This window comes from Polyodon spathula, chromosome 5 (genome assembly GCF_017654505.1).
Source record: "Polyodon spathula isolate WHYD16114869_AA chromosome 5, ASM1765450v1, whole genome shotgun sequence".
NCBI classification, from domain to species: domain Eukaryota; kingdom Metazoa; phylum Chordata; class Actinopteri; order Acipenseriformes; family Polyodontidae; genus Polyodon; species Polyodon spathula.
Genome location: NC_054538.1, coordinates 28206197 through 28218593, shown reverse-complemented (window position 1 = coordinate 28218593; position 12397 = coordinate 28206197). Strand labels below are relative to the sequence as shown.

General features: G+C 33.9%; 1 protein-coding gene across 11 annotated transcripts in view; it reads left to right on the top strand.

Moving 5' to 3' along the window:
- Positions 1-11459, top strand: part of LOC121315796 (triadin-like) — a 97246-nt gene extending 85787 nt beyond the window's left edge. For 10 of the 11 annotated variants that reach the window (XM_041250223.1, XM_041250218.1, XM_041250217.1 and 7 more), the window contains 4 exons: positions 1466-1510; positions 2499-2561; positions 5699-5722; positions 9833-11459. In XM_041250223.1, the coding sequence (XP_041106157.1) occupies positions 1466-1510; positions 2499-2561; positions 5699-5722; positions 9833-9957 (257 nt within the window). In that variant the 3' untranslated portion in view covers positions 9958-11459. Of the gene's footprint in view, positions 1-1465; positions 1511-2498; positions 2562-5698; positions 5723-6332; positions 7933-9832 lie in introns of those variants that run through there. The other variant, XM_041250221.1, reaches the window with a different exon arrangement.
- Positions 11460-12397: the final 938 nt, after the last annotated feature.

Here is a 12397-nt window from a genome sequence, read left to right as displayed (position 1 = left end):
TCATTGGTCTTGAAATCTTAAGGTTCTTTCACACTGAGCGCGTTACGTCAAAGTCTGGCGTAAATTAATATTAGAAAACGAGTGCGAACAGCCAATCAGCTTCCAGATGTAGCGGGCTTCTATTTTGTATAGATGCCCACTGGAACGTAGAAGTGCTTAACTGTGAATTACATTTTAAATCAGTCCACGCATAAAGACATTCTAATCTACAACTAATCTAATCATTGTACTCTACAACTAAAAAGCTACTTAAACATACTTTCTGATGCTGGTCTTGAGACAAACGAAATCATATGTCTGTGACAGGACACCGTAATGAAGGCTCAATTCGCAGCTACTGGAGGGCAAAGCAACAGGAAAGACATGATTGGTCCATAATTCTGTCATCAGTTGGATCCAAACAACACCCTCCCTCAAAACCAGCCAGTCAAACTGCCAAGCCTGTTTCAGTTCTTTCCGCACCAGCGAATCCACTCCCTTCCAGCATGAGTGATGCTCCGCCTCCAACAACAAGTTTCGAGTCTGACGCTATACTACACAGACTATTAAACAATCCGACAGTTAATTTATCTAGCAATATCATAATAATAAAAAAACTGTTTTCTCTACGTGTATGTGGGTTTTTCTATTCTAATTATGTTAGGAACTATTTTCTTCAGTGAAGGTTACCCGGCGAAATATCAGAAGTTAAAGGTAATATAGGTTTTAATTTAAAAAAAAAAAAAAAAAAAAAAAAAAAAAAAATAAAATAAATAAATAAATAATTTTGTAATAGCGATAGAGCCCTCTCGATGCGGGCTGGACCGTATGGTAGATGACCTTGACTTTCGTTAGCGCCCTCGCCTACAACTCAGACGGGACGCATAACTCCAGTCGCGGTCATCTACCGCACGGTAGAGCCCGCATCGATGGGCTCTGTCGCTTAAACAATAGATCACGACTTCTTGTGCATCACAGGTTTGCCGTATCATGCGTTGTAATGATCTGAATGCCTTTTGACGGCGTCAAAATACGTTAGACATTGACGCTTTGACACGATGCACTCAGTGTGAAAAGACCTTAACTTTGCAGTATGTACCACATTCACCACAATTAATTAGTCAACTAAAAAAAATCTCCAGGAACATCCAAGACTACAGTATCTACCAATCTTAACATCACTAAGGGGACTCATACCTTTAATACTGGAGCTGTGAATGGTCCTGGGGCATGTGTCATTGCATGACACACTACCTATCACACACACACTAAACATCAAGTACCAGTACCACCATATTAAGAACAATTCTTGATCAATTCATAAGTTGTTATGAAGCTATATTTATGTCTGTAGTTTTTTTTTTTTGGCAGCATCTCTATCATCCTTATCATCTAGTTGCTTTAGATTTGTCATTAAACATGTTTCATATCAAAATGCATAATGTTAAATGATATGTGTTTTTTTTTTTTTGCATTTCATTTGCAGAAGAAAAGCTGAAGGAAGTCAAACCACTTCCTCGTGCTGCTGAAGGTATGAGTGCATGGGTGCCCTTTACTAATCGATTCAAGATTTCAGATACTGTTATAGGTGTGACTACATGTTGTATCTAGACGAGCTACATTGAGATTTTGTTCTAAATAGCATTGCATATATTTAAATTTATCTGAAGGATTATTCTATTTTTTATGTTCACTTATTAAAAAGAATATCTAGATTGGGCATGTCTAATTTAACACATTTACTTTTGTTTTTGGCTGTGCCCGTTTTTAAAAAACACTGCTATGGTAGCTGCTAATTGTTAGGCTGGCTCTTTGTTTAGATTCTTTTTGAAATATTATAATTTCAAATTGCAAATAATGCTTGAATTCCTAATCCATATTTTCATCCTGTTATAAACAGCCTTGCTTTCCTTAGGTAAAGTGGAACTCATTTTGACTGCCATAATACATAGACTACATGTCTCTGATATCTGTAGCCACCTGCTTTCATTTTACTCAGCTAGGCTAATGAGCTTGCTGCAGAAAACAAGAGAGCTAACAACCAGAGGGAATCATTTTTAAGTCGGTGATAAACTGACTTTATTATTTCAAATAGAAGTGTCCATGTGCTAAAAAAAGCAACTATATAAAAAAGCAAAGTTATATAAATCAATATGTAAAACCTGGGGGAGTTAAATAAGCCTAGTAAAACTGTAATTATGTGCATTGTTGTATTTAGTAATGTTAAAATTTAAATGTAAATAGGGTTTGTTTAGAATATTAAAATAGACCATAAAATCGCTCCAATTGCAATGGAGGACTAGGGACAATATGTATTGGAAAAATCTTATGTAGAATATACTACTCACAATAGTTTATTAGGCAAATGCAACATTTGACCAGCTGATTATGATACCTGAACACCCATTACAATAAACTCCAATGTTTTAAATGTTTTCAGCATTGACCATAATACACTAATGTGAACATCTGACATTATCAATATACTTGTATTCTACCCCTATTCACTGTTTTTATAGCCAAGCCAACAAGAAGCCACCCTCCAACAAAGACATCGCTACCAACGAAAGCACCCCTTCCAAGTAAGTACGGTATATGAATGGTAACACGAAACCGGGTAAACTGTTTAGAATGTACTTTAATTCAAATATATTTCTGAATGTTGTATAGAGCATGGTGCTGTAAAACAGGAAAAAGCTTTGACTGATGAATACTCAGTAGTAGGGAGACCTACTGTACTGCATCCATAGCCATACCATAAATAAGTTGTAAACATCAATGATACTGCTACCAGAACACTGCTTAAGTATGCAGCAGTATACATTTAAAACATTTAGCCCTCCAAAACTAGTATTCATCTAAAGTATGCACCTACAGTATGAGCCTTCTTAGGTCCAAAACGTCCAATAAATCTTGTGAACATTTCAATTAATTTGCCATCTGTATACATGCTATGAATCAGCTTTATTCAGGTACACAGTGAACATTGTAATACATGTAAAGAAACATTGTGTCTATTGTGTACACTGAGTGGCATATGAATACATAGTGAGGCGAGATACCTAGGCAGCCTAGGTTCACAGAGATGAACATGACTATAACTATACTGTGCATCCTAATTTCACCTTTTTTTGATCATTTTAATGGATACAGTCCACAAACTCAGAATTTGTATCATCCATAAGCAGTTGAAGCAAAAGCAGCAAGTGTGTGTGGATAAGCATACTGTTACTATGACATTTTAAATTAAGAAATGAAGTTGATGCAGTACATATTATATGTTTGTCTGTACATTGTGCCAAAATGTTTGTGCACAAAACTGCATGCTTATGGATGTGTCACAGTTTTACAACAATTTACTCGCCAAGAATGTCTTGAGTTGCTCTGTGTTTTTTTTTAAATGTTTGTTCAGCAATTAACAACATATGATGGATATAAACACTAACAATCAATGACCTGTTAACCTAAACACTGTATAATATGTTCTTAATATTAATTAACTACCTTATTTTATTACATTATTAAAATTGAATTATTTTATTTTTATTTATTTATTTATTTATTATTTTTTCATTGTTATAACCACAATGGTCACATTTTATTTTAGGGATCCATTTCAAATGATTAATAATGGCAGTGCTTTGTTTGGTGAGTCGATCCCTGCATTGATTCTTCTGAATCTGATCACATTTGCCATGCTTCCGGTTGTGCAGTACACATTTTTCTGCTTGACTCAATCCAAGATCATGCTGTTACACGGGTCACAAATTTGCAGCAAGATCAAAGTGGCTCCCTGTCAGTTACGCATAGGACTCGATGCAAAGTTCAAGAAATTCATAATTGAAAAAGTCTTTCTTTTGTATACTGAAAAAAGTATCCATTAAATATTACAATGGATCTGTGAGATAGTGTTACTACAAAAATGTATCATAGCTGTTTGTTTGATTATGCATTAACTTGTTCCCTGTTTAAGAATCCCTATCAAAGAACATTTAGTTGAAGCACCAGAAAGAGAGTTTTGGATATTAAATGTGATTTTCTTACTGGAAAATGAAATGCTGAGACCCTCTGTGTTTCAGAGAATGCATAATAAGAATAAAAATCTGCTTAAATAATATCCTTTCTATATGTACAGACCTTTGTTCCTTACATAAAAAAGCACACACTTACTTACATCTACACACACATTAGATTTCATTCACAAGACATTCACCTAATATTCAGATTGTGTGCAAATAGGCAATTGCATGTGTTTATTCAGTAATCTCACAGCTGTTCTATCCTCAAGGTCAGCACTATAGTGCAGTGCTCTTAGAATAGACTGTAGGCATTTTCAATAAATCTTGGCAATTGGTAAATGGTACACACAAGTGTAATTAAAAGCCAAATAACACATCATATGTTGTTATGCCCTGTTATTTGTATGCTTTGTATTTCTTTTTTGTTATAATGTGAAATAATGCAAGCATGCCCATAATTTATATTGATTTGTCTGTTAGTCCACAAAAAAAAAAAGAAAATCTTGGCATTTTAATTCGTACATGTTGAAAAAATGTTTTCACTGATTTAAATGTAGTGTTTAAAAGACAAAATAGCTATATTGTTAGATACATTATTTGTACTTGATGAAAAACAATATTTTCCATTAAAATGTTTAAGTTATAAAACTATTGTTCATTGACAGGGCTCATAACATATTTTTATATTTTAATAGAAATTGTAAGTCGTCAATTCTGAGACATACCAGTAGTCCTATAGTAAAATTAACAGCATTGCTAGTTTCATGATGTCACTTTTATATCATTTTTGCCATTGTAGTAGTATTCGAAAATGTTTCCTTCACTTTTCCATTCGCCATGAAAAGTTGGCCCTGTAGTTCTGTGATTTCACTGTGGTTTTATTGCTTTAGCTTCACTGCACTGTGCTATGATTTTACCACAGTGTCACTATACAGTATGAATGTTACACACAAAATAATTTACTTTCTGAGTTTGTGATCTTTGGTGACAGAATGAAATACCTGTCCTTTTGAACAATATGTGGCAGTAATGCAATATTTTGTCAATAATCAGAGAAACTAGCTGAGGCAGAGAAGAAACACGCTAAAGAGGAAAATGTAAAAGGCAGGATTTGTGAAATTGAGTTGTATCTGTCTGTGTGATATACATCATTTATATTACTTATGAAAAACAATTATTTGTTACAAAAACCTTTTCAAAATAAAAAATGGTGGCAACCGTGGTCCAAACTTAAATAGAAGTGAAACTTTCTTTGAGCACAATGGACTCGATGCTCAAAGCTATTTATTGCACTATAAATTGGATTAGCATTGTTTTGAGGGGAAAACACCATTTAAAATTCTGGTAAGACACTGTGGGCCCTGTTCTCAAAAGTGCTGTTTTAAAGAGGGACTGTTTTAAGTTTTTTGCAGTTTTAAAGAGGGTTTATTTGATTAATCAAATTTTTCAACCCTCTATTTAACCTAAGCGAATCTTTATAAAAAGTTCTTAACATTTTGTGAATAGGGGTCCTGTATATCAAGATAAGCTGTAGACCTTACAGGTTAAATAAACTACGATTTTGTGGATCATCAATTGACTATTTTTATTTCATGTTATTTATTAAGTTGAAGCATTTAAGAGTGTGATTCTTGTTATTTTCATGTTTTAGATAATCTGTTCTAATCTGTTAAAATACATATTTATTTTGTTTTTCACAGAACTTAAATCTTTGAAACCAACAAGTAAGTGGCTTCAAGTCGATGTATGTAGCAGTTATATTTCCAGTTCCAGATACAGGATATGGTAACTTTGTTCCATACATAACATTTGTTTAACAATGATATCCTGTATAGGAGAATATAGTATATTGTATACTGCATGCCTAGAACAGAGGTTAGGTGGTACGACAAGGAGTCTGAGAAAATAAACAGCAAATGTGCCAAAACAATTGAAAAAAAAAATAAATTACATTGGAGATACAAACAACATGTTGGTTCGATAGTCTATATAGTTAAACAGCTGAGCTAGACTGTTTGTATCATCTGAAATGTAATGTTATTTTATTACCAACCTGCAAACAACTGTAAGTATTAAAAAATAAATAAATAAATAAATCATTGTAACATGAGCGTGAGTTACAGTGTAGGAAAATAAAAAAGGATAATGAAAAACTGAGGCAACTCATATTTTCAAAATATGCAGAATAGTAACCATTCAGTTCCATTTCATTTTACCATCAGAATTCGGTTTGCCTCTAGGTGGCAGTTTTTCTAATGATGTGCAATTAGAAACATTACATCACACCAGCACTAAATGCAACCAATTCATTGCAGTGTTGTGTTTAATTGGCAGGTGGAAGGGATCCCAGTGATTTCAGACACGCTTACTAATGGACCACAGCACACTCTGGTTTTCTTTTTACAAGCACTTTTTACTACTGCATAAAAGCAATCAATCTTTACGCACTGCTTTGTAAAGCAAAATATTCAGAAGCAATACCCACAATCCATGGTCAGAATTGAAAGACAAGGAAAATATATGTTTTTTTTAAAGAAAAAACATTGCAATTTAAGAACGGAAATGTTACATCCCTGGTTGGTAATATTATGCAATGATGAAAATATATTAAATTAAAATGGTAATGAAATCGGAGCTAGTTAAGACCCCAAAACCTAAATTAACAGGGCTTTAAAGTGTTGAAACAATTTATATTTGCTGTTTAAATATATGCAAGATATTCGCAATGCAAGCAAAGTTGCATACATTCACAAAGTCTTTTTTGTATCTGGCCCCATGGATTTTAAAAATAAACAGAATAACTTATTTTTGGTACCATTGTACATTTACTGAAAAAGTTAACTTACCTAAAAACATGTTAGGTATTTGTTATTATAAAAGGATGACCAGCCAGTAGAGGATGATGGAGAGGGAATATAAGGAGACACAAGGGATTGGAGATAGGAAGGGGCAGTATGATGAATAGAGCGTTAGGGGTCTTAAATTGGATGTAAGCAGAGATAGGTTGCCAGTGGAGAATGTGAAACAGAGGGGTGGCATGAGATTAGCGGGGTTGGGAGAATACCAGACGAGCAGCAGAATTTAAAATAAGTTGAAGAGGGTGAATAGCCGAAGCAGGAAGACCAGTGAGGAGAGTGTTACAATAATCCAATCTAGAAAAAACAAGAGCTTGGACTAGGAGTGGAATAAGTACATAGAAAAGGGTAGATTTTCTCAGTAAATGTTAGTGAAGAGATGTGTTGAGAAGAGGAGAAGGAAGGGTCCAAAATAACACCCAGGTTTTTTGTAGAAGGAGGAGGAAAAAGATTGATAGCATCGAGAGACTGAGAGAGAGGGGTCAGAGGAGATAGAAGCAGAAGGAAAGTAAAGGAGATCAAATTTAGAAAGGTTGAGCTTGATAGTGATGTGAATGTGTCTACAATGAGATTGCTGAGACACATTCTGAAATGAGAGGGGATATAGAAGTCAAAGGAAAAGTGAGAAAGAGTAACATCAGCGCATGGTTGGTACACCTGTAATGTATTGCCTTCTCATCCTAATAATTATTTTTTTTGGTGTATGAATAATAACCACTAGTCACACAGATTTCTGCCATGTGTTTTGTGCAATCATGCTCCACTGCACAATGATTTGACTAAAGTATTTTGCTTTTCACAGATCTCCTTCCATACTGAGATAATTGGTGCTTGAATGCATTTGTCTAATAGTCTGCAAATGTTAAATTAGATTCATCCCAATTAGCTCTGCTTTTTTGCAAAAACAACAACAACAAAAAAAAAAATTAAAGGAAAATGTATATTGCAGACCCTTGATTTGTGTTAATTAGTAAGTAATAAGATGAAAAGCTATCTCAAAGGAAGATGGAAACGATTCGTTATTAAAAATATTAGTTTCATTACCAGGTAACAAGTACTGGTATGTCATTTTATTTTGTAACAGCATGCAAAGTTTTTAGGATTTGACTATTATTAATAATAATAATAATAATAATAATAATAATAATAATAATAATAATAATAATAATAATAATAATAATAATAATTGTGTGCCAAAAATGGTGATATATAAAACTTAGCAATGAAAATCATGTAACCTTATTTAGCGACTGTGAGCTTGTATTTTTAATAATAAATGTGCTATCTGAAGCAGACTATAGTTTTTTTTTTTAAAACTAGAACTGTGTTTATTAATATTTATATGTATAACCTGAGATGCCTGGGAGACTATAACCACTAAAGTAATGTCAGAACGATTGTGTTCTGCTGTTCAATGTCAAAATAAAAAAAATAGTATATGCTATATCTGGAAGGGAACTAAATTATCCTACATCCTATCAGGAAACAACATGTTATATATTCTTACCTGACACTCCCCCTATGTTCTCTAGTTTTTTTCATGTGTTTCACCTCCCCTTTCTCCACAGCAGGTTATACCTCTAGGGGTGGGGATAGCTTATAGGGAGCGTCCAGTTTAGTTCAAAATACAAAATTAACTAAACTGATTAAAAAAAAAAAAAAAAAACACTTAATACACTGTTAGCTATATAAACCAAGACTCTCACTCAGTATTGTTAACAAGCATGTCAAAAACCCAACTAAACATTCTATTTTCCAACATGCACCTTTTATTAAAGCTACAGCAGCCTTTATCTCTTAAAGATACATTTTAAACAGTAGAAAAAATACTGGGCCAAGTAAGCAGATCTTTTCACCAGATGTGCGAATGTTTCTGATGTGCACTCTACAGCAAACCAGATGCAGTACTAGCCCAATGAGAGTAAAAATAGTGTGTCTTGGGGGGGGGGGGGGGGGGGGGGGGGGGGGGCGTGGTCTGTAAATGATTGCACTTAGTATTCATTAAAAGTTTCTATTTTCTGAGTGGATGATCTGTAACAAGCTGCTGCAGTATGTAAATAAGATCTCCGGGTCCTTTTAGTATTTCATTTGTTTGTTGAATAATTTCCCTGGAGACTCTGAAGAAACCAAGAGATTTTTGCCTGCAATGAAAATATTACCTTCATTTTACGGCCATCTCAAGACAACACTATTATTTTCTTCTTCCTCTCTCAATTGTGACCAGGATATATGATATGAGAGTCATGAAGATAAAATTGAAGTGTGCTACAGTATATCCACAGTAGTATAGGTTATATTTTCACAGATGTTAAGGCACTTTAGAACGTACACTGTTGTAAAACCATTAACTAAATAATCCATGACAATACAACTCTACGGACAATTAGCTAAAAGATTTTATGCTCACCCCTCACTGGTCCAGTCAGACTAGACCATTAATTACTGTTGTACAGAGTGTGGAGTGAAAGTCATGCTTGCAATTGGCAGACAAGTTGAGTGTATTGAACTGATTATTCTGCTATTTTTTTCCCCTCTTTAAAAAACCAGCAGTAGAACATTCAGTGAAGAAAGACAAAAGTTAAAGTAACCATAATGTATTGCCCTTACCTATTTAAAAGTACCAATTTATTTATTTTGTTTTAGTTTATAAGCAATCAGAATGAAAATATATAATGCTACTTAAGATTATTACGTTTGTGTAACAATAAACAAACATTATATTTTGGTAATACAATTGCTTAATGTATTTATTTCTTAAAAAAATTGGTTCACAGTTTGTATTCCAGATATCTCGCTCCCATTAAAAATGTTCAACATTCTCCCACTTTACAGCAATTGTCATTCCATTTATTTCCATCGTAATGGGGTAAATGTCAGTGTTTGTTTATAAGGGAAGAGAAAAGAGAATTGCAACCCAAATGAAACACATATACCATATTGATGTGTTCTGTTTTTTTTTGTTTTTGTTTTTTTTAACAGGTAGCATGCCATACTTCCAATGCATTTTTGTTGATGGAAGCAATGGCTACTCCTTCACACACATGCAGAGTCGACCTGTGATCCCCAAATCATCAGAAAAGAAGACATGGTCCACAGGGCATTAGGAGATAAGAGACCAAGTGATTGTGGAAATTTTTCACTACAGACCTTGCCCTGAGGTTTGTGGTAATTGTTGCAGTGTGATCCAAGTGGATCGAGTGGATCTTGAGAGTTTTTTTACTGTTTGGAAATACAGGAGGCTGGATGGATGAACAGTATGTTCTAGAAAAGATCTAAAGCTTTTTTGGCTGTGGTGCTAATTTAGTGTTGCATTTTTTTTTCTGTCTTTACCCGTCAGTGTTTCCTGTTTAATTTCAAAAGTAGTTCAATTTTGCTGTATTTTACTGTAAGTGCAGCCTCTTGCTTACACAGTTCTTATATTACTGTACAGAACTGTAGAAAGAAATAATACCATTATACGATTATAACAGTGGTTATACGACAGCTGGTGTTGTGATTCTAAGGGCTACTTAATTAGCAAAAAACACAGAAAAGAAATAGATTTAAATAAATAAATACATTTCATCAGGTGCAAATGCTGTGTAGGTGATGAGTCTGCCTCTAGAGGTGACTTCTGCGTGTAAAACATCTCTATCTTAAGTTTCATGGTTAGATTTTAATTCTGTATTATAAATGACTTCTCTTAATTGCTGTACATCACTGTGAACTGTGCCATCTGTGGTTGTTGTTATTGAACACCAAGTTTTATTTCACTTATGGTACCGTATTTTACGAGAAAAAAAAAAGAGACATTAAAAATATGGTTTATTTTGCACAACCTGCAATAGTTAGGGACCAGCCAACCAATAGGGACACTGTGAATAGGTATTTTCAACTTCTAAGATTCTCATAATATGCAGACAGGTGTCTGAGAAAGCTTTCAGTTACATCACACAAAGGCAGCATCGCGGTGCCAATGCAAGCTCTATGTAAGCTCTATCTTAATTCAATGAATAGTTGGTTCAGTTTAGCACATTGAAACTGTGAGGCCTTTACATTAGATGATGTTATGGTCATCTCTTTCTGTTGTTGTTTGCAGTTGTAAATATATTTTGAAGTGCTGTCTTTTTGCTTTTCATGCCTTTCCAATGTGGTGAAATTTAAGTTTTTGTGTAAAAATGTAAACATTTTATGTGCAGTTTCTTACTTGACGGGTTGCAGACAAATAGCTGTATCAAGTATTTTAGATACTTTTTTTGCACACAGGAAAAACTGGACAGACAGTGCTGGGCTTTGCAAACTCCTAGAAGTAACACTGCTAATAATGAAATAAAGCTGTGTCTTCCGCATCGTGGAGCGGTTTATCCAGGCAGTTTTTCATTTTACAACTTTATATATCTAAACCATCTATGTCTTACAACATAGTTGCTGTATTACAATGCATGGTTAGTTTGAGGTACAGTTTAAAACAAAATAGACTTGGCAGTATTTTACTGCAATAGTCTCTGAGCATTGTCTTGTATTCTTTGCATAAGCAAAATATTTCATGTCATTATTCTACACTGTAAACCAGCCTATGAGGAAAATTTGTACCCATTGATTTCAAGCCAAATGTATCTAAGAGCGTGATACACATTGTCAAACAAACATGTTTGAACATTACTGTTTTTTGGGGGGGTGGGGGGTGGGGGGGGGGGGGGTGGGGCCTACGTCTTACAGAGTCCAGTCTGAAAAGTAATTGAAAAAATTATTTTTTAAAAAAATGTCAGGGTTACAGACATAATATTATACGAAGTTAATAATAATAATAATAATAATAATAAATAATAATAATAATAATAGTTTTGGTTTACTTTTGCCAGTCTTACTTGACATGAAAAACGTCTTAAATGGTGCAAGCAAATTCCTACTTGGTGTGATTGAATGAGCACAGAACGCTTCATATAAACATCTGAAAACAAATGTTAATAAAGAACAGTGCGCCACTGGCGTGATAGTTAAATAAATGGTTGCAATTTTAACACCTCCCCTGTCACAGGAGCGTACAGAAACAGCAAACACCTATGACAAGCCGTTTTAACATTTAATCCTCAATTGCTGATATCAGCAATGTGAGGCGTATAACAGGAAACTATCTGTACCATTTACTCGTTATAACATGTTCGGGGAATTGTATTAATTTGGTCCTTTCACTAGAGTTCTAGATGCTATACCGTAAAGACTTCTCTAACATAAAAAAAAAAAAATCTGAAACAGATTCCCCTACTTTTCATAAGCGAAAAAAAAATTACCAGTGTTTCCAGTGTGTGTGTGTGTGTGTGTGTGTGTGTGTGTGTGTGTGTGTGTGTTTTTTGATAAATGAGTAAGAAACTAATTAAACTAAACTAAACACCTGATCTGATCACTCACAACACAGTGAAAAATAACAATGGCTTATATTAATAAGTTTAAAAGATTGGAATAATTTACATGTTATTGCAAATATTTGTTTGATTTTTTTTTATAAAAAAATAATCAGATCATTGAAAATCTTTGAAAATTATCAGATAAGTGCTGAAGAAATTG